Below are 22,729 nucleotides of genomic sequence, written 5' to 3'. Positions count from 1 at the left end.
GTCAAGATTTCTCTGTCTAAGTATGAGGTCAATACAGCTGATGTTATTCTTCTACTTTCATAAGCAAATACTAGTCTTAAGGTACTTGTCCTAGTCTAATACCTGACTCCCAAGAGCAGTCTCACCTACTGAAGCTGTGAGAATTCATCGAGTTTTAACCAAATACTACTTCCTACGATGTGCTCTGCCATGGACACGTGCACATGAGTTGAGACTGACTCAGTGTCCTGCCCTCCCAGCTACACCACTGTGCAAAATGCATGGGGAGTGTAGGCCAGTAAATTCCACATGCAGGCAACTCAATCTGCCTGCTCCTCCAGTATCCGTAAACCAGATGCAGCTGATAACTGCAAAGAAGGCGCCAATGCAAGAGTGCAGTGCTTCTCCCAGACTGAGGGCTTCACAATAAAGTTCTGTACTCGAAGGATCCTTGATATCAAGCAAGTCCCCAGCAAGTCTTGTTTTGAGACCTTCCCTATCGCTTCACCACCACTGACCTAGATGATGACACGATAATGTGACCCAGCAGACCATTCCTTCTTATCTCAGCTGATCAGATTCATGAAAACTAAGAAATCATCTCTACTAGTGCTCCCACAGAATAATGCATGAAGTGTGAGGAAAACGACTTCAGTTGTCCTGCTTGGACAACATGAAGTCATCTTTGTGTCACTTTTACACATCTGAAATTAAATGGAAGCCTTACTGAACTCTCAAAATTTCCATTGACTTTATATACCAGGATTTCACGTATAAAATGATTCACTGTATGCTGAAAGGCTCTAAAGGTTTGCTTTACAGTTTGATAAAAATGTGTATTTTTTTATATTCAATCCACATTACAGCACAGACTTACATATTTGTTTTTCAATGTCTTCATTTTGTCTTCTACACTTTCAGAATTCATTTTTCTTTAAGAAATAACCTTATCATTTCTCACTACAGCTTATGAAAACTTTTTTTTTAACAAGAGATACAAAAAAAAACCCCAATCCTCAAAAAATCCCGAGTAGTTTCTGCTTGGCTTTTTAAGTCTTACACAGCAAGGCTTGAAAGTACACCATCAATTGTCATTAGGTAAATATGCCACAGAATACGCCTATTCATGTAATATTTTCATCCTTTATGATATCTGCACTAGTTCAAGCTTCAGCTGAACTAATACTATGTTGCCTTGAAAAATCTGACCATCCTCCTTTCTCCTGATCCTCATGCCATTAATTTCATATACCAGCTGACAACAGGCCCTTCTACAGAGTTGAGGAGCCCCAGATGTCTTGTACCACTTTATAACTTGACTTTCTAATATAAACCACCACCAAAAAAAATCAATAATCGCAAAGATTAGACATTTTACTTAGTCACACTCACCATGATTTTTAGATTGTCTGGATTTTGTACTCTTTTGATCTGCCTGACACTCCAGTTTAACGATTGAAGCATATTACTATTTTATTGCATTACAATTTTCATCATTATGGATTTCATCTGGAATATTTTTTTTCAACCAACTGCCTCCTGGTCAGAATAAAAAATGGGATGGATCATAGTGCGTCACAACAGTGATTTTCTGCACTAGTACAACTGTAATTCTACTTTCAAATATGCTATTCCACATGCACAGGAATTAATATACCTTCTTTCCTGTAGATGTGGATCCTTCAGCGCTTAAGTCACTCCTATTTTCTTCCCCACACCACAGTAAGTTACAATTTACCTTCCAAAAGACCTATCAACAAAGTGACAGCATGTGATACACTAACTAAATCTGAGTTAACGCATGATAACTGTCCAGCCAGTTGCTGCCAAACAAACAACAGATGAGTTTTCCCTGCTTTTCCTTTAGCAGGGACACCAGTTTGGTTGCTGAGTGAAGGAGGGAGACCCAATTTTCACAGTTTGTAGAAACGGAATAATTTTTGAGGCACGCTTTCCTCTTCTGACTTTCTGAAACTGGCTAGTTGTATTAAAAGTTATTCAGGCAAAGACAGAGACAACCAGCCTGAGCTTGTTTTCTTAACAAAGCTAAAAACAAAGACACATAAATGCAATACTCCTGTTCTACCTTCCAACATTTTTCCTGATAATTCTGAAACCTGTACCTTCAAGGACAGAAGCACATCTGCTCTCTGACTTGCCAGCCACAGCTATATCAGCATACCAGCACTAACGCATTAAGCACTTTTCACAAAAAGCACTGCACCCAAGTGTTTTTATTCCAAATCACACAATACCAGGTGTGTTAATAAGCATTTTTCCTTCTTGATCCTTTAGTATGCTTTACCTGCTACATTTTTTTTGCTTTTCAACATTACTCTTCCCCTGTATATGCTGGAAATAGGCAGAATTTACATAAAATGATTGAGTAGACATCATTAGGCAGAGACACATCCCACAGTGCTGACCTCAGCAATGGTAAAGGAAGACAGTCCCAGTGCTATTTATCAAGAGAACAACTGATTTACATCTGTAGCCCAGCTTGAACCACTCTTGCTAGAACTATTCACTTTGAATAACTATATATACATGCAATGAATCAGAACAACTCATAGACGCTTCATAGACACTTCATATGATGCAAGATAGATAGGTTCAAGTCTTCATTTTCAGTCAGGCAAATGAGGACTGTGAACCTGTGTTTCTCTAGATCCAATAGGAAAGTACTAAAACATAGGTTATGACTGCAACTTGCTTGTGTTCTCTTTTTCCCCAGTCCCAAACCTTAAAATTCTTCTCAGCCAGATATGTCTTCCTCCCCACCCCTGCAGAACATTGAGAATGACTGCACCAATTCTAATGTTCAGTGAAATGGTTGTTTATCTACAGTGTTTTTCCCTGAAGAAGGTGGGGGGAAGGAAGATGGAACAAGTAAGATTCTTATCAAAGTTTTTCTGTAAATTCTTCTTTTCAGGAAAAACAGGAGTTGCCAGCTGAACAAAGGATTCTGCTTAAAGACACACAGCCATGAAGATTGCAGGAAGGGCTTTATTTCCAAAAAATCCTGGCTTGAAGGCCACATCTTGTACTGGGATAGGTTTTCCTCAATGGTTGCCAATGGCAAGTAGTCTGTAGAGCTCACTGAAGGAAAGTTATCAGCGTCCTCTACATTTTCTGTCTCCTTCAAAATTCCAGCATTAAATTGCAGTATTAAAAAGAACCTTTATATATATTCTCTAGCCCTTCCAGCTACCTTAGCTGCAAAGAGGACCCAAGATCTCCAATCCAAAAATTTAGTCCTACAAAAGTAAAGCCTCTAGATCTACTTATCTAGATCAAAGATAAATTGACACAGACAAATTCATGTTCTCCAAGTTGAATTCAAGTCATTCATGTATTGTATTTACGGGTTCTCCGAGTCCCTCAACATGTGCAAGAGAAATAATTCACCTGAAAGTGGTCTGGACAGCAAGTTTCTAAGTAATTTCATTCTCTTTACTGGGAATGTTGTAGGACTACATGTAATCTAATTGCCTATGTTGCATGTTCCTAAGACTACCCATAAAATGCAATTTTATGTCTGGGTTGATGATATTTAGTTATTTATAGATAGGTGGGTAGCAGAGTGCATTTTGCCATGCTCTTAGAAATGGTCATGAAGCAATGCCCACGCACTGTCAGATGAAGATGATGTTTCCATACTGTTCTAAAAATCACATCAAGCTCTACAGAAACCACAAACAAGTCTATTAACATTCTGCCATTTGAGCGAAGTCTGTGGATGTTAGTGAATTGCTCCACAAAAAAATGTTTTCTGTCTCTATGATTGCCTCTCAGAGATTATGGTTCCCTCTAGTCCAAAGGGTGCTACACTTTTTAGCAGAAGCTCTACACCAAGACTGATCTCAGCTGTTGCATCGCTATTTCAGTCACAGGTGCATCACTCCTGGACTGAGATCCACAGCATTGATTCAGCCACCTTTCCAATGTGCAGATACATCATATAGCTGTAAAATGGGAGTCACAGCATCCGGTGTAAAGGAGCAGCCAGACCTAGTCAGCTGCAAAAGACTGTATGTTTTAAGACTTTTCCTGATAATATCCAATTTGGCAAATGTTATTAAGTTTCCACGTAAGACGTGGATCTCAGCATTTGTCTTTTGTGGGAAAGCATGATCTACCATATTCTAATAATTTAGGATGTCTAGGCAACACTGTCACATGAATAAATATTAGCCTTCAAAACACAATATAATCTGAAATGTTTGGTGGGTTGTTTTTTGTGTGTTGAAGAATAGAAGAAAGCAATACAGAAATAACCACAGAAAGAATGTATTTTGTAGTATACACAAGTGTGTAACAAACATCGTGACTATAGGAAAAAATGTGGATGCTTGCCTAAAGAACAGGATTAGAAAAGGTAATTGAATAACTGATGCTAACTATAAAAGATTCTGGAAAGGCAGTACGGTATAGGTCCTCCATAGTTTCCTAGCAACACAATTTTCTCTGCTTTCTCAGAGTATCATGAAGTTGTGGAATCCTCCTCCTACATATAATTTGAAATCAGGGATGAAAACAAGGATGACCCATCTTCCAGACTAGAAGCAGAAAACTGTTTCAAAGCTTGCTGAAACACAGCTCAGTAACAAGCAGCATCTGTTGTTGGTTTAACTGTATTTTACTTGCATCTTAGACATGGTCAAAGGCTTAAATGTAGCCGTCAGATAATCAGCCCTCGTAATGAAGAGCATAACTCAACAACACATGGAAAGTAAGGAATGTGACATCTTTTAAAATAACTTCCGTGACCACCACAAGAATTAAAAATAATTTCCAAAGACAGCGGCAGACAGGAAAATGGTTTTGATGGGCAGCTGTCCCCTAGCTTTCTCCAGACAGCATTAGAATGGGGACAAAACAAAAGACAGTTCCTTGCTTTATCCTGTATTTTACAGTGATTCCCTTGAGAAAAATTCTTTAAAGTTTATTTTCCCAACCCCAGAACAGAGAAAGCAGAAACAAAGTTCATGTTTTGGCTCCTCAGTCTTATCCTTTAATATTATTAGTATCCCACCTGTAATGAAATTTAAAATTGCAAGTAAAATAAGTATCTAATTTATCAGGACTTTAAAAAAATAGTGCCTAACTCCCTGCTTATAAAAACAAGTGAGGGTCATGGCCTAACCAATAAAATTTCCATGCAGAATTTCCTCAAAAGAAATTTTCCACCAACAGAATTAACAGGTGCATTTTCAATTTGGGAAGGTAGCTCTCATTTCTTTAATCGCTTAGAATGCAAGGTTATGAATGCAAGAGTTTGCCAATCTACAGCAAATTGCATACATAACTTGCAACACAGCCATCCTTCTAAGCACAGGACAAGCCATCATCCCACAAAAAGAATGGTAAAGTATCTTTAAAAAAATAAAACCAAATATCACTAAATAGTACAAAACTATTAATGCCCAGGCAATTCAAATTACAGTTTAACATAGAAAATCAAATTACAGTTTAATATAGAAAACCTCATTCTATAAGCAAAATCCTGCTCTAAGTGAACAGAAAAGTAACAACATATTCATGGCCAAAAAAATGAACATGAACATTTATGCTGTTCAGTTCTCATAGGAGTTTTGTTTCTATAAGGCAAGAGGAAACAGGACAAGGTACTGCTTTAGGGAAAAAAAACCAAAAACCTACAGACAAAAAGTGGGCACTACTCTGGCTACACTGTCCTTGTTCAGTGTTGCATCAGCTCAAGGGAAAAGATATTTATTGTTCCTTCTTCCTTTCTTAGTATGAGCAGTCAGAATCTGGATCAGACCAATTACTTACTGTTATTAAACTTCTCCTGTGCTAGTCAACCCACAGTCCCAGCCTATTTAAGCAGGTGAAAATATCAATTTCTGACAAAATTATCCTTTCTGATAACCTACCAAGAGCAATACAGTTCAGCACGATGTAAGTTGCACAGGAGTACAGTATTCGTCTATTCTACTTCATTTCATTTGGGATTAAAATCTCATAAGAGCCCCTTACAAGGCACTGAGGCAATTGAAGCTAAATTTCAGTCCTAGCTTTAAATCTGATATTCCAAAAGCATCACGGCATAGGTTAGCACCAGTACCAGGCTGCAGTCTAAGTCTGTGACTGCTTCCTCAGCTCTTCTTTAAGAGAAGTCAACACCAGACAAAGGCAGAACATAATTCAGCAAGTCCAATGACTAAAAATATGTCCATACTATGGTAGATATTCAGAACTGATGCCCTACTTCTCTTACAGTAACTTAAAAAAAGGGGGGGGGGGGGGGGGGGGGCAGAAAATACTGCATTCTTCCATATTTATCCTCCCAGCATAGGATGTACATGCACTGCCTAAATCAGAGATTACAAAAATCTAGATCTTTGAATATCTGCTGGCACATGAGAAGAATTAAAGTAATGCAGACATCTTGTTCATTATTTGAATTCTAAATCAAACATGAAGAGTATTTGCAGACCACCAGCAGATGCATTATTGCAACTAAAATCTATTAAAAATGCATGCAAAACGTATATATGTATATGCATGCTGACTAGCTTCCTGATGTCAGTAAGAACCTAAGTTCCTGGCACGACAAAGTTGTTGACAGAGAATCTAGTGATCCTTGATACTAGTTATCCATGCTTTGCCAATAACGGTGCAGATAGTTTTCTTCATGAAATATATACACATACACTGACACCACAAAGACATTGGGGAAAAAAAAAAAATCTACAATCTGCTACAGTACATTTCATGAGTATATCAGCCTGTGGGAGATGCTTCTCTGTTTAATACATTCAGTAGCAATGGCGCCTGGATATGAAAGATATAATATCATAGACTGTGAAGCAAAATATTAGGCAACAATATTAGAAATAGTACATTCTAGGGTAGACCTTATATTTAAATAATGTTAAGAAATTATTTGTGAGAAAAAAAAATATAATGTTACGTTTTTACATTTAGAACCAAAAAAAGATGTAATGCTACCTGTGTGTCTTTACAGTCTAAAGCAGACAAGTCAAACACAAAGATGGTAGTGCAGAAGGGGTTCTGTTAGTTTTAATAATTGAAAGAAAAGAGAGACTGCTTGCTGGGACAGGTTTTAAGGCTCAAATTAAAGGAGGAAGGCTTGAGAAGCAAAGCACAGAGGCAGCTTGCCAATCTTTTATTTAGCAGCCATGGATAGCCAAACAGTTCTGGTACAGCTCAAGGGATACAGGTGAAAGTCTGTGCTCCACGTTTGACTTCAAATCACAGTTTCTCAGTACCTCATTTCCATGTTTCTGAAAGAGGGAAATACTATTGTTCTTATTTCACATAGTCCTGCAAGGATGAATATACTAGACATAGATGCCATGGTAGCTGGGCTACTTAGGTATTTAGAAGACGATAAAATTGTATTTGTGTGAACAGGAAGCATGATTTTCAGATAGAACAGTGGAAAAAACATGAATCCTAAAAGCTCTCACAGGCAGATCTCCAGCACTCCGATACAATGAGTAGGCAGAGGAGGATTTTGGATAAGTTCCATATGGAATGAAGATCAAGACCAGATGCAGCTGAAATGTGAATGGAGGAGCCATACAGCGATGTAGCCGCTACAGAGAACATCATATAACTGGGAATACATGCAACAACATGGGGCAGTTCCAATCAGCTGTGTTACCAGCTCCCCTGCTAAGCCATATTTGTAGAGATTTGCAGGCAAATGTACTAAATGAGCCTGGAGAAAAGACGTTCCAGTTTCTAAACATCCCAACAATCTTTAGGTCTACCCTAGTAATAAAGGAAACAGTCACAGAGCTACAGTCACAGAGCTTTAGCTTATAACAATGAATATATAATTGCACTATTTGAACTCAATGCAAAAAATAAATAAGTCATGAAATGTCAACTTCCTCCACGTGGAGTTTCATTTAACATGCATCTAGCTAGTGCATATAATGCTGTTAATAAACCTTTTGTGCTTTTCTCTGCACCAGTATTATAACAAGTGGAAACTATGAAGTTCAGAGCTCTAAGCATATGGAATTTTCCAGGTCACATGTTAAACCAAGTGCTGGACTCTGCTGGGCAGAAAACATTAAGAAGGAAAAAAAAAAAAGAATTCTAACCATATGTTTTGAAATGAAACAATATGCTCATTCTGTTACAGCTGAAAACTTTAATAACTACTTTACAGTTAGCAGCAATAAAGAGGGAAAGTAATCTTGAAACAGCATTTACTGTGGAATAGAAAGTAATTACAGCATAGTAGTAATACAGCATAGTAATGAGAATGCCCAGTGTATCTGTCACAAGTCTGACACAATACAATATTAAATTATAGCATTTCCATCATAATATTTATTAGTATGATTATACAAGGATAAAAAAAACTGACAAGAATTAAAATAAGTGGGATTCAGTTTTCATTTTAACTATTCCATGCCAAGACTTTTGTCTCTCAGAGGATCACGAAAAATAATCTGTCCTTTTACCAACTGAACTATGATTAGTGGCAGAGAAGTGTGACTATTCAGAGTTTAACATTTAATTACAATTATAGCATAGAGGTTACGCACTCAGGAAAAAAGCCCACACAGAAAATAGGGTAAGACCAGTGCCTAGAATACCTTGGAAGCGCATACACAGCTGCATTGTATCAGCTCATTACATGACCCCGAATATACTGTACCAGGCAGCCCCCTTTGCCCCTGGGGGAGCAGGAAGAGTTCCGCTGTACACATGTCCCCGCAAAGACACACGTTAGGTTTTGTTTACCTAAGTACAGTGATTGTCATTACAAAGTCAGAATTTGTCCAGGTTAGAAATTACCATTCGAGTTCCAAGCAATTAAAGACAGTCCAGAAAATGAATTAATTGCACTCAAATACAAACTTACTCTATTAGACTTAAACCGTTATATTCTTATTGGGGAGGGTTTTTAGATTGCATTTATGGTGGTAAAAACCAAACAACAACAAAAAAAGAGACAGAGAGAGACTAAAGTCTTTCCAGCTCTCAGATTCTGGTTTTGGTGTGGTATCTGGGATTACCTTTCATGACTTGATCTCGGCATTTTTCTGTTGCTACATTGTTCATATCATGCTTGTAGATTCTCCACGTCATCTGCATTCAGATTTTGCATTGGCTCCTCACAACAGCATCCTAGAATCACTTCAATGTAGATGTTTTTCCTTATATGATACTAATTTATAGGGTTATAATCAGCAGTATTTGGAATGCCATTTTAAATTTAATGAAAGCAATTACAAACAAAAGTCAGAAATTTTTTTTCATGGAATAAAAACCAAAAGTGTCTTAACGCTACAGGCCCAAGGTATGACAGCAACGTGACAGATTACTTAACAACTAACTTTTCGCTCCAGAGGTTGAAGATTTTTTTGTCTAAATTCAACATATCAGTGTGTGTATTCCAGGGCCAGAAAGCTTGAGGTCTTCTACCTCTTCAGGCTCAACCTGATTTCAAGGCAGGGGAGCATGCTAGGATTCACCCTAGAGCATAAGGCAAACTCTGGCTTCATTTTTACTAGCGTAGTTCTAGTTCTTACACTCAGCATTGCACAGGATAAGCCATCGCTAAAAAGAATTTGACAGGGCCCTTTGAGTTTAGAAAGAACCATTTTTCCTTTTTTTTTTTTTAATTTTTTTTAGATGTCACAGTATACGCTAACAGAGAAAGCCTTCACATTCGTCAAGAGTGTTGGGCATCGTCTGATGACAACGGGTAACTTCATACATGCAGCTTCAAAGCAGTGTCCAGGCATTGCTTTCTCCAGCAATGAGGATCCGCACGGTTTTGGGGGAAGAGAGTTACAGAGTAAAGAAGTAGATATCTGTGGTCTACAGCTGTGGTCTGTGGTCTACAGCATAAACCTCTGCCTGGAGACTGCGGTAATCTGCAGGTAAGTGTTCGAGGCACTGGCTGGCTTTTAGGATGTGACATATCTATGGGTCAGATAGATCTGAGGTCTGTTTTAGGATGACATTTGGTTCCCAGTTAGAAAAATACTCTTGCTACTACTTTCCTGGGATTTTTGTGCTAGAATTCAAGTGATCTTTGGCCTATAACAGCAAGAAAAAGTAGAAAGGAGTAAAAGCAAAGGGAAAGAAAGATCTACCTAACCTCCGAGCTGAAGAAGTGGCCTCAAGCATCTGAATTAAGGGACGGCTCAGGACTGTAATAGCCTGTAGGACACAGGCAAAGCCTGCAGAGTTCAAGCTATAAAGTTTTCAGACTCAGCACTCAAAATAGTCTTCCGACACAGCCTTCATTTACGAAATGGTGCACCGTCTCCCTGCGCCTGCAAATAACGTGCAAACAGGCAGCAGCAAAATTCACTCCTCCAATATTCTTCCAGGCACTAATATCCAACGAAAACTGACAATTCCTCGTTGGCCTCCACCGTTCCAATGACTAATCTTTGAGGAAACTGATCATGAAGGGGAGAGCGCTAGTGAAAAGAGACAAGACAACGACTGAAGGCCAGGGGAGATGCCCACAAGAAGAGAGAAGGAGCAAAAGACCAAGTAAACGGGAGACACAATGGCAGCCAGCGTAAAGGACCGTCATTTCGGTCCTTTTTGTGCGCCTAAGTTCTGCCTCAGGAGCGGCCTCGAGCGCTCCGCGGAGCGGGGGCCGCAGCCGCGGGTCCCGGCTCCCACCCCAGCCAGCGCCGGGCGGCCCCGCGGCCCCATGCCTCCGCAGCGGCTTCCCGCCGGAGGCCGCGGCCAGACCGCGGAGATGCAGCCGGCTGCGAGACGAACTTGTGTAACAGGCTCGGGGAAGAAACCGTTCCTCCGCCGCGCCCCCGCTCCCTCCTCCCCTCGCCGGAGCCCGCCCGTCTCCGCTCCTCCTTTGCAGCCAATGGCACTAGGCGAGGTGGCTGCATGTGGTGGCGCGGACCCAGCGCCCGGGCTGGGAGGAGAGGAGGAGGCAGCAGGCGCCTCTGCTCGCCGCTCGCTCCCGTCTCCCGCTCCGCGGCTCCGGGCGCTCCTCCTGCCAGCGGCGGCCAGCCGCACGCCGCCCGCCCCGAGCCGCCCCTCTTCCCCCGCCGGTACCCGCAGCATGGACTCGGACTCCGGGGAGCTCAGCGAAGGCGAGCTGGTCTCACCCGCAGGTAAGGGGGGCTGCTGCCTGACGGACCGGTGCCGCCTAGCCCCGCGAGCGACGGGCCCGGTGGCGACTGCGAGAAGGAAGGCGTCTGCCCCTCGCTGCCGCCGAGGCAGCTCCGGGGCCGGGCTGCGGGGCGCGGCGCCGTCCCGCGGCTGGCGAGCGGGTCCCTGCCGCCCCGCGCCAGCCCGGCCAGCCGCGACGCCAACCGGGCGGGCACCGGCAGAGGCGAGAAGCCTCCCCGTGCCCCTCCGCCCCGCCGGCGGTGCGAGCGGTAGGCGGCTCTGCGGGGCTGCTCGGGCAGAGGCACTCCGCGGGAGCAGGAGGGGTGCGGCCCGGCCGCGGGCTCCGCTCTGCCCCGGCCGCCGGCTGCCCGGGGTAGGGGAGAGCGCTGCCCTGAAGAGTTGCGTTCAACCGTGACGCGACAGCCGGTTAAATTAGCAGCGTTGGCGTGAATCTGATGCATTGTGCTGTATATCCAGAGGCTGCAAAGTTTTTTGGGTTTGGTTAGGGTTATTTTGCTACCGCTCCAGGACCACAGCAGTTAGCCCGTATGCAGAAGGGGAGACTCCCCTCAGAGGCCGGCATGCGGGGCCCTCGGGCTGCTAGGCTTTTGTTTCCGAGTCCTAACTTGTCACCAAAAAACATAAAAATGCTGCTAGCTGCTGCAGCCCGCATAGTTCTTAGATGAGACAGAAGAAAAAAAAAAAAAATCTCTCCTGCCATTTCCAAATCTCCACATTCCTGTGTCCTACACAAAACAAACCATCGCTGATGTGCCGTAATCAAAGGCTGTCCTGCACAAAGAGTAAATGGGGACAATAAACTTGTATGAAACCCTGCATACGTAGAGGTAGGTTTGCTCTACCAGCACAGCATGCATCCCAGTGCCGGTCCGCAGAGAACTGCTCTCCGCTCAAGGCCATCACCTTTCCCCACGCCCATCTCTGGGTCTCTAACTCTTCTTCAGTCAGCGGTGGCGTTACCACTGCAGCTCTGCCGCGGGCAGGGTATCACACGCACGGCTGGCACCTGACAGACGCCGGGCAACCACTGACACCAAGTGTCAAAGGGACCTGTTTGACCTCCGGCTTCCCGTAGTGGAAGTCACAGGCACCTTCTCTGAAACCATTTAAATGGCTTCAGACACAAGTAAGTGCAATTGGAACGATGTCTGAAATTGTCCTAGTGATCATAAGAAATCCAAATAGAAAGTTACCATGTTGAGATATTCTGTGGGAAAAAATCTTTTCACCATGGTCAGTCCAGTTTAGACATGTCTGTTATCCCAGCTGGCACCTCCCCCCACCCCCATAAAGAAAGGTTTCAACACCAAACAATATTTTAACTACAACAGGAAAAAAGTGCCAGATATTTTGTGAAATATTTTAACTGTCCTATTAATACAGCAGTGATGAACAAGAGTAGGAAGTCTAAGATAAGTAGGTGTTACCTTGTCTAGTCTCCCAGCAGAACAGGATTTTATAGCATAGTCTTAAATCCAATTCAGTTTTAAAAATTAGGGGTATTTACTCTTGATATCTTACTTTGTATTTTCTTCCTTGAGATCTAGAGAATGAAATAAGACTAGCAACAGGTCATAGAGCTCTTTGTATTCATAAAGCTCCATTACACTGAACTTACTTACAAAGACCACCAACAGCTATACTTTTTCATCCAAATGCTCAAAGCAGTGCATGAAGCGCAAGTTACAAACATTGCATTTATAGACAAATTAATGTAATATAGCTCCTGCCAACAACTTACTCCTGTTCTGAATAGGATTTTCTTTTAAATAAATTAAAAATAACTATGCTTAGAGATTGCCATAAGTGCTTTTTATGTCATCACTTGCCAGCTGCCAAGAGTTGATGTTCATCAGTCTCTCCTCTTTTCTGTTCCTTCTTTGTACTATCTAAGAGGAGAAAAATCTGGTATTTTGACCATACAGGGCAGATGCCTATGCAGTAGAATAAAATTGGAGTAGAGTGAAAACTTGGTGGTTTTGTCTTAACCACTTGCAATCATTTTTTCTGCACTAAAGAACTACTTGCTGTTTGTATCCCCCACCCTCTTCTGAAAAACACATTTTTGCTAGATTTCATTTGGTCTTTTGTCTGTACTCTGCCATATGTACAGTGCAGTATCTCTCTGTACGTGGGTGTTCAGCAGTCACGCTGTCAGTCACTGTTGCAGGCACAGAAGCTGAGGGGTTATAGTGTGGGATTCAGTCACCACCTTGTTCAGGGGGGTGCCGCACCCCACAGATGCCAGTGACCGGGGCATTCTGCCTGCAGTTTATAGGGCAAGTGGCGTGCCTCAGAGAAGGATTTGGATGAAGTCTTCGTAATGGTTCCATTTTGGCCGTTGATTTTAGAACAGCTAGGATTTTGTACTGAAAGCGACACCAACTTGAATGTTTAGCTTACTCTCTTCATCACCAGTCTTCACACTTCCCAGCTTGTAAAGCAATGACTTCAGCTTACACAGTTAAAACTCCTTGTAGCCATTGCCCGCTTCTTCAGTTGTCCGATTGTTCAAGCCCAGCTCGATACAGTTTACTTTATTGCTAGGGTTCCATGATGCTAATGCAATACTGATGTTTAAAAACACATCCTATTTGAGGGTTTGTACTACTCATGCAATACTTATTCAGCCTTTTGCTCTGTCCCAGTGGAACAGCACCCCTGCCGTTCCTGGGACTCATACGGCTGTGCACGGGACAGGAGGCTACCTTGTACACCCCCACCATCTGCCACACACGCTTGGCTTCCGAGAGCCAGCTGGAGTCTTATGCCGAGATCCCGGCAGCCTCATTTCCTTTAATAGCCCACTTAAAGCTGAGTCTCCAAGGAGGCAGAAGTATTTTTCCTGTATTTATTCTCAACATGTTGTCGTGACAGCATCTTTATATTTCTTTGGTGCAAACAAAAAGCTCCTTATATGCGAGTAGTGCAAGACGTTAGCTGTACTTTAAAATAAACAAACAACAAAAAGCACCACACCTCTGCACACAAAAACATCCAGCTCCGCAGCCTTGGCTTCCCCAAGTCTCATCACACCCATCCATTACTGCTTTGCACTGGAGTTGTTTATATAGTCAAAAAGTTTTGTTTTTCAAAAAAGTTACTCATGAGACAGACCCCTCTTAAGAGCATTAAACAGGTCTTCATGATTCTGAAAAAATTACATGCTGTAATGCAAAAGAAAAGTTACACACTTACTAGCACTACCCTTGGTGAAATTTCGCAAGTTCTACTGTACACGCAACTAGTCACATTTCTTTTCTTGTCCTATAGATAAGCTTTTGAGAACTGAACAAGTAATCTTAAAATAGAACATTGTTCTCATTTTTTAATGTCCACCTATTGAGAGGTTGGTTTTTTTAAAAAACTCTTCAGTAGAGCAATGGACTACTTCTTCCCAGCTCTTTCATAGGCAGCCTACCCCATGAAAGTATGATGCTCCGTGCCGTCTTTCAGAGTAAGATTTCACAAAATCCAGGTCATCACCAACAGCAATGATTTTGCAGTGGATTTGAAGATTCTGCATGTAACAGAAGGCGGCAGACCTTCATTTGGTGTGCCTTGTCCTAGGTTCCCTGGCTGAAACAGGCAGGAATTTGGCCATATAGCTTTTTATGTGATATTGATTTAAGCCTTTCTACAAGCTACTAAGTCAGAACATAAATTTTCATGTTTATTTTAATGCAACTATTATGTTACACTATTAACATATGATAACTACAGGCTAAATTGCCTGTATGGTCTTTGAAAGAATGCAGATTATTTTTATGAAGTTTAACATATCCTGGGGAGTAAACTGTTGCTGGTCCTTTCTCTGGCATTCCTCCCACTGAAGTCAAAAGACATTTGGCCTAGGAAAGACAGCAGTTTGCACTCCAAGTAGAGCTCTAAATTGGTGACAGGAATTTTTTTTTTTTTTTTTAAAAACATTAACACTGTGGAGCCTACAACTTTGTATGATGCCAGGGATAACAAAATGAAGACAACCTTATCACCAGGCTTGCATCCATAAAAGCAGTGGGAGTCTTACTATTGTCTTCAATAGGGCCAAGATCTTACCCTGCAACTCCTGCCACAAAAATATTAATGCATTTAAAATTATTTGATAAATTATCTGAACTTTACCCTGGACAATAAATATATACTTAGTAGAAACAACAACAGCTTTAAACATTATTTACTGTTGTAAAACAGCTCCAACAGATGTAAATAATTTTTCTGGAGCTGTAATATTGTTTGATTTGCAATACTTAGCAAATAATTTTTTCTGCAAATTATTTATCATGCAAAGTGAACTGCCTGTACTTTTGTGATATTAATCTTTTAAGCCCGTTACATATTTTAATCACTGTTTTACAGAGTTAAATGCCATTCAAGAGCTAATGTATTCTTGTAAATATAAAATGAATTAGAAAGCGTACTGTAAGATATTTAGCACCTAATTATTTGAGGCATCAGTAACATGCTTATGTGATATAAAGTGCAAGCAGGCATTTTATAACTCTTTTTGCAGTATGACACTGGTCATTTGAACAATATTTATCACGACAAGAGGTATACTTTGCCCCAGGGAATACTTGTGTGTTTGAACAAAGAGGGTTTTGATTTAACAAAGCCTTGTTTTGATTCTACATAAAAAGCTCCAAGTCAGATATGCAATAATATTTATTGGACTTCAGACAAGCCAGCAGAAGTGGTAGATAACAGCATGTTGTAAGTATGGAAGGTAGGAAAAAAACCCCAAAAAACTATCTTGAGTGGAAGGTGTGGACTCTACTGGATGCTTCTGTAATGAAGTGCTCTCTAGCACCTGTCTAATAAAGGGCTCTCCCTTCCCTTCTGCTGGAAAACAAAGGAAAAACAAAGCTAATTGAAAAAAGATAGCCAGACAACAGACATGACCTAGCATGTCATGGGAACCCATGCTCCAAACTCTCTTACAGGGCTTTTTGGATCACATTGCAAGCTGAGGCAAGCGTGTGTCCAAGTTTCTCTGCCAAGACAGAGTGGGCAAGAGACACTTCAGGATGAGCAGGCATCAACGGCCTGTAAGAGCAGCAGCTGGGGCAGGCACTTGAGCCAAGAGCCTGGCTGGGTGAATTTTTTTTGGATCTCTCTACGGTTCCCTCCAGGAAACACCTGGGCTGCTGATTTACATACAGAGCCCTCTTTAGCACAGTGACCATCAGATTGGGAGCCTTGTCAACCAGGGAGGGGGCACGAAGAAAGAAAAAAGTACAAACTCTGAAAGGCAAAAAATCTAATCATGCTGTGATGCTAGTAAAGACCATAAATAATCCCACTTTTGTCAAGTCGTCTATTCAACTTGGACAAGCAGAATAGACAGTTTAGTTGAACAGGTCAACTTGTTCAGGCTTCTGCTTTTTAAAAATCAAGGGAAATACGAACTTCATGAAGCACTGGATTGAAGCTCAAGCTCACCTGCTTGTGCAATAGCAACATCTGTGGATGAGACTGTTAAACAGCAACAGCTGGTAGTAACCACCCTTTTCCAGGAGCTTTGATAGATTCTTCCTACTTTTGAGAGGATGGGGTATGAAAACACATGGCCTCAGAAGGACTTGTCATCATGGGTGAAGCAGAATCTGACTCCCAGGTGGGGATAGCAGGCACATGAAGGATGTTGTATAAAGTTATCTTCGTGCATAAATATTTGATATTCTTGATCAGAACTACTCACTTTCAGGACAGAGTATGCTAGTGCCACCCAGACACACAAATAGCAGGCAGAGGCCAGCCACAACTTTGCCAGGTCAGAGATAGCCCGTTTCTCAGGCAGGGAGGTTGATTTTACACTTATGTGAATGATGGTTGTAAGGGGCTCTCCATAGTCCCGAATTGAGCTGTTCCCACCTGAAATTATGATGCTGCTAGCAGTCAGTGAACAGAAAGCCTCTGCTTTTTCTAATGTGTGGATATGGACAAGCCTCGGTGCAGGAATTTATGTTGCCAGATGAAGTTCATAGATAGGAACATGAAGCACTATCTGCCACACAGCAGTCATCGACCATTCCTGTCTGCCTTGCCAAAGGCCTGGATGAGAGCAGGTGCCATTTGATGTGGTATTTTGGCAATAGTGGATGACCTGTACAGGGCAATGAGTGCATCTCCTCAAAAATCTCACACTTCCCATTTGAAGAAATAAATCTTTTATCCTTTCTTCTCATCTACACCAAAGACTAAGAAGTCATGGTAGCAATAGTAGGTCACCTGATTTTCTTGTTAACTGAAGAACAAAGCTATAAACCCCCAATGAAAAGGAAAACAGTAGGCCAGATAGATGAGAGCGAGTTCCAGAAGACCTGGCCTGCCTGAGAAGCCTTTTGTATTTGCATTTTACCCACAGCATCAGCCTTGGGGTGACAGGCCCTCCCAGGTCCCAGGAAAGCAGGAGAACCCTGTAACTTTTCTAAGAGTGCTCACTATCTCTTCTAGTAAACTAAGCAGGACCTGGCTGTAGGCCCAAGCAGTGGTACACAATCCTCTAAACTGTTTATCTATTAATATACTTCCTGGCACTGTTTCAGCCCATACCAGATAGCCTCCCACAAAATGTCCTGGCATGAGACAGAGGATAACAGTGGCCAGTATGAATTAAACAACATTTGGAGTGTGGGAAAGAATTCAGCCTGCATCCAGATGGCAGCACGATGCATGTACAACGGGTTCCGTCCCAGTTTATTTACAGACATAGACCCCGTGGCCAGAGCAGGGTGCAGAGATTCTTCACTATTACCCTGACTCCTGGTGCACTGCTCAAAGCTGTCCAGGCTGTTGGACTGCTTGTGGACCTCTCTCAGGGCAGATGACCTGGGTTTGGAGCCTTGCTCAATTAGAAGTGTGTTATTTGCTGTTTGTCTGCAGAAATCTCTCTGCCAGTTAGATTATGGGAGGGCATCTTATAGGCTGACAAGTCTATCTGAAGGAGACTCATGGGAAGCTGAGACTAACTTGTTGCAGTAATTATGACTTTATACCCAAGACTCAAACTTCTTGAGAAGCCAAGCTGAGCTCAGACACTGGCTGGTAGCCAGCAATTTTTCTGCTCTTCAAGGCAGCCATCTTTAATGAAAAAGGCTGAGAAAGAGCAAAAGTCACTTTGCTGTCCTTTCCAGTGGTCAGTAATCCTTCCTTGGTAGAGATTCTGTTTTAAGTCAAGTTTTATCAGTTGGTTCTGTCTAGCCTTCCTACAGAGGAACAGAGTGACCAGTCTCTCTGTACAGATACAGGTTTTGGCTAACATCTGTGGATGTAACAGCAGAAAATAGAAGGAAGATTACTTCCATCTATGATATGGAACAAACACTTCACCACGAAGACATTCCCTTTGGTCTTCTTACTGGTGCTAGTTTAATATGAAAGGTAATTTCTGAAACACAAGTAGTAAAAATTAGCAGAATACCTCACTATCACCAATGAGCATCTCATTTCTGGCATTAACTTTGTTTATCCAAGCAGCTTGTGTTACAGGAAAAACTAAATTTTCTTTCTCTTTGAAGAAATGTATTAATGCTATTATTGTGTTACTGTTTCCTTTCCAAATAGTTTTCCATTTACTTTTAGAACACATAGTTCACATAGTCAAATCACTGACAGATGCAGATCAAACAAATACAAGTGTCTTGGACTGTTCAATGTGATGTTTTTGAGTTGGGGGGGCTTTTTTTTGTGGGGTGGGGTTTTGTGTCAGGTTTTTTGTGGGTTTGTTTTTTTTTTTTTTAGGTAACCATCTTTCAGATGATTTTTCCAACAAAACCTCTGTAGCATATAGTGTTATGGCAGGTGGATGTCTGTGGTTTTTGTTTACTTGCATTTAATTTTAACTTTGTGTATTTGTGCATTGTTTCCCCTTCACTCCCAGAAGTCAGAGGGAAGTAGGTTAAAAAGGTATCAAGAGCGACCTTCATGTTCACTTCAAAGCAAGTTATAGTTGGTGCCTCACTATTTTGATACTTGTCACTGTTTTGATACATGATTTCATTAATGATCTCCACTGTTCAGAGAAATGTTTAGTAGTAGATGCAAAAATAATCAGTACAGTCATTGTAATGCACAGCTACCAGGTTTCTTAGAAAGTGATAAAGAATCAGTGAGGAAAAATGTTGACTTGGATTACAGATTTAGGAATGGGATAAAAAGTTCAAGCCTAAGTATATGTAAAGACCACTTCCACAAACTTTGCAGAGTGCCAGTATGCCCTATTCTTACCAACTGGGATTAACTGGTGCTCTTTAAATACACCAGGCTCTATATAACTAAAAGAGGAAGTTTCTGTTCAGTGATTAAGCCTCATCTCTATCAGAAACCAGCTTCTATCATATAAACCTCAGCTATGAGGTCTCTCTGGCTTCTCTCTTACCTGTATTTAAAAGTCTCTTTCCATATCAGTTCTTAAAGGTTGGTATCAGATATCATCCTGCATAAGAAGGAATGACATAACACTTTATCCTTGGGGCAGATATGGCCGAGATTTCACCCTTGCCTGCACCCCTGCTCCCCTCCCCCCCAAAAAAACCCCACAACACAAACAACAACAAAAAACCACAGACCAGTATATTCATCCAAAACACTCACCACTGGCATTTCTCCACAAAGCACTTCCCCTGACAGAAATCGTACAGAATTGATGGAAAGCCAAGAACAAATCATCTTAAGGACAGATGAGTACCAGTGTTCTCTGTAATTCCACGATTTAACTTCAAAATTTGGATTAAATCAGATGCCTGAGGGCTTAGAGCAGTCCCAATACTTAGTTGTTAATCAGCTGGTATCTGTTTATCCTCCAGACCACAATATCTCCTGTAGTTTTGAGGCTGAACTGTGAGCTAGGGTTCTTTTTAACTAGTTGGTATCATTCACTTCCACAAGTTCAAGAGAAAGTCGTGCTGATTTTACTCAGTACTAGGTGTTTAAAAGCATAGTTATGAAGAGCCAAAAAATAGCCACTTTCAATGTTATGTTGCTACATGCAACAGCTTGTGGTGGTAAAAATGGATGTTTTGACCACGTCGAGAACAGCGAGTAGAACTGCACCCTGGCAGGACATGCGGAGATGCTTCATGCTTTGAAAAAAAGGCCCAGCAGATGCAGCGCACCGTGGCACGCAGAAGGCAAGGAAGGTCCAAAGCTCTCTGGCACCCTCCCTTTGACTGCCACATGCTACCAAAGAGGAATTCCCTTGCAGGAATGCAGATACCAAGATTTTGGCTATATTCTCCATCCTCTAACCTCTAGAATCCTTTTTCAATTCTTTCTCTTTCCACCCATCCTCACATTTTACACTAATAATTTGTTTGTCTTCTCCTCCAGATACCCACACCTTTTAGCGTGTAACTGATCTCATTTCCCCTGTGCCTCGGCCAATGTGGTACTCTTTTGCAAGCCTCAATTCTTCCAGTATTGACCTGATTCTTCTTCCTTAACTCATTTCTTCTCAAATATTCTTGCGTTTATGATTTCTGCCACTACGAAAGAGAGTAAGTGCTGTCAGGTTATGCTTCATGAAAGGGAAAACTGATGGAAGTAAGATACTGTCTTGTCTTCGTAATTAGAGGTATTAGAAACACATTTGCCTTGCCAGAGGAACTAACCTGCTTCCTCTGGCAAACAAACAATACAGATAGTGGGCTTGCAAATGAGATCAGTGTCATCTTGATTGGTAAAGCATGTTGAGAACCAGAAGGTTAATTTGATATTGAAATACTGAAACAGGTAGATAAAATATTTGCCAGAAAGTGAGAACATAAAAAATAGCGTCTCCACAGATAACAAGAGCCTCCCTGTTGTTTCCAGAGTGCATTCCTGAACAAACACCTACTTGGAGAAACAGTACGTCCTCACTCCCGTAAGATCAAATCATGGGGCTTGAATAGCAGGTCCAGAGGAGAATTGCGGTTCTCTCCAGACACGGCAGCCCCTGACTGTCACTGATCAAATGAGGTCAGGGGAGGACACTGCTTTCTAGTGACATAGCTGAATTACAAGGAATAAAGGAAAACAGAGCCTAGCCCTTTTGCAGAGTATTGTGATGAACCATGGCATGCAGATCTCCCCCACCCACGTTTACCAATATATTTTCTTAAAAATTCCAATAATTTTTAATGAAGAGATACTGTAAGAGGATTCACAGAGGTTGCCTCTAGAAAGCAAGCAAGCTTTAAACAGCTGCGAGGAGGCAGTGAAGGCAAGAGATGCTTCTAGAAACTAAACTCTTCTACACTTCCGAGAAAAATGCCTCTCAATGTTCTTCTGCCAATGAGACAAGGATGAGAGCACAGAAATACACCAAGGGAGGCTTTAGGGAAAGGACTTGAAGCAGGGGAATTGCCAAAATGGTGCAGGTTCACCAGAACACTAACACAGGGCCTACGTCCACCTTTCCACTCCACCACTGACCTGGCTGAGCTGAATCAAACTCAAATCGGAGCCGAGTCTGCCCTTTACAGGGCCAGCAGCCACCCTGACACCTAGGTTTCACCTTCCATTACCAGGGTGGCTAGAAACAGAGTCCCCATTTTCCACCACAGCATCTCTCTGGATTGCTAACCCGAAATGCCAGACCCACCTCATTTGTCCTCAGTCAGCAACACCTTGCGTGCAATCTGCCAGAACACAAGAGGACGCACGGTCCTGCCCGACAGACAGGGAGACAGACAGGGAGGGCACAGCTCGGCGCTGCTGCAGCCCTTCCCCGGTTGCAGGGTGCAGCACAGCAGGAGCGACACGCTCACGTTACGTGATTTTGCAGCCAAGATGTCTGCGCAGCTTTCGAATTCCCAAGAGCTATGTCTACGCTTGCCCATCCATGTACAGAAGATAAGTAACAGTTGCTCTTGCACTGCTTGGAGCTCTGTGTATTTACCTTTTAGAACTTCTCTAGGAAAATATTGCCTTAGCAACAGCTGAGCAGTATTAAGACAGAGACAAGTGATGTGTAGGAAGAGAATTTAGGGTGATGGTGGGGGAACCATTATTCAATGTTTTCCATATTTTCATAGAACAGAATTTAATTTCCTTGAAGTTACTGCAGTCAATGACAAGGAGGTAGAAAGGTGCATGTGAAATACCTCTGGCTGTGCACTGAAATAAAGTATGACTAGACATACTAAATAACCAATGCAGGCAGCCACAGACTGCGAGAGGTTTTCTGATTATATATTTGTTACTGAAACAGCCGTTCTGTATTTGTAGAGTTCCTTTCTCCTCATAGCCACATTTGATGGAAATTCAGATAGTATGTGTGCCATTATGTTAAACAACTAATTCTGGAATACTTCATTTCTTTCCTCTCTTTTACAGACATGAAAGCAGTAGTTACGCTTCTTAATAGGGATTATAATTTAGGGACAGTCGATGCCTATGCTTAGTCACTTCATCAATGACTAAAATACAAGTTCTGTCTGCTCTACAGATCATATGTTGTTAAAGATATTGAAAACAAATCTTTAAATAAGTACTTAGCTTGCTTTTAAAGCAATGTGGCTTCTTTACCACGATAAAGTGATAAAAATACACATGACATCATAAAGCTCATAAAACTCACAGCAATTTTGTTGCTGAAAGTTTTACAACAATCTACTTGAATTCATTTGGTTTGAAA

General features: G+C 41.7%; 1 protein-coding gene across 3 annotated transcripts in view; it reads left to right on the top strand.

Annotated features, from left to right (window-relative positions):
* Nucleotides 1-10,839: 10,839 nt before the first annotated feature.
* TNFAIP8L3 (TNF alpha induced protein 8 like 3) overlaps nt 10,840-22,729 on the top strand; it is a 49,573-nt gene continuing 37,683 nt past the window's right edge. Inside the window, exon 1 of one of the 3 annotated variants that reach the window (XM_075506064.1) lies at nt 10,840-11,090. In XM_075506064.1, coding sequence (XP_075362179.1) covers nt 11,039-11,090 — 52 coding nt within the window. In that variant the 5' untranslated portion in view covers nt 10,840-11,038. The remainder of the gene's footprint in view (nt 11,091-22,729) is intronic. The other 2 variants (XM_075506063.1, XM_075506062.1) reach the window with 2 other exon arrangements.

Source organism: Mycteria americana, chromosome 6 (assembly GCF_035582795.1).
Source record: "Mycteria americana isolate JAX WOST 10 ecotype Jacksonville Zoo and Gardens chromosome 6, USCA_MyAme_1.0, whole genome shotgun sequence".
NCBI lineage: Eukaryota > Metazoa > Chordata > Aves > Ciconiiformes > Ciconiidae > Mycteria > Mycteria americana.
This window is presented reverse-complemented; position numbering and strand designations above follow the sequence as displayed.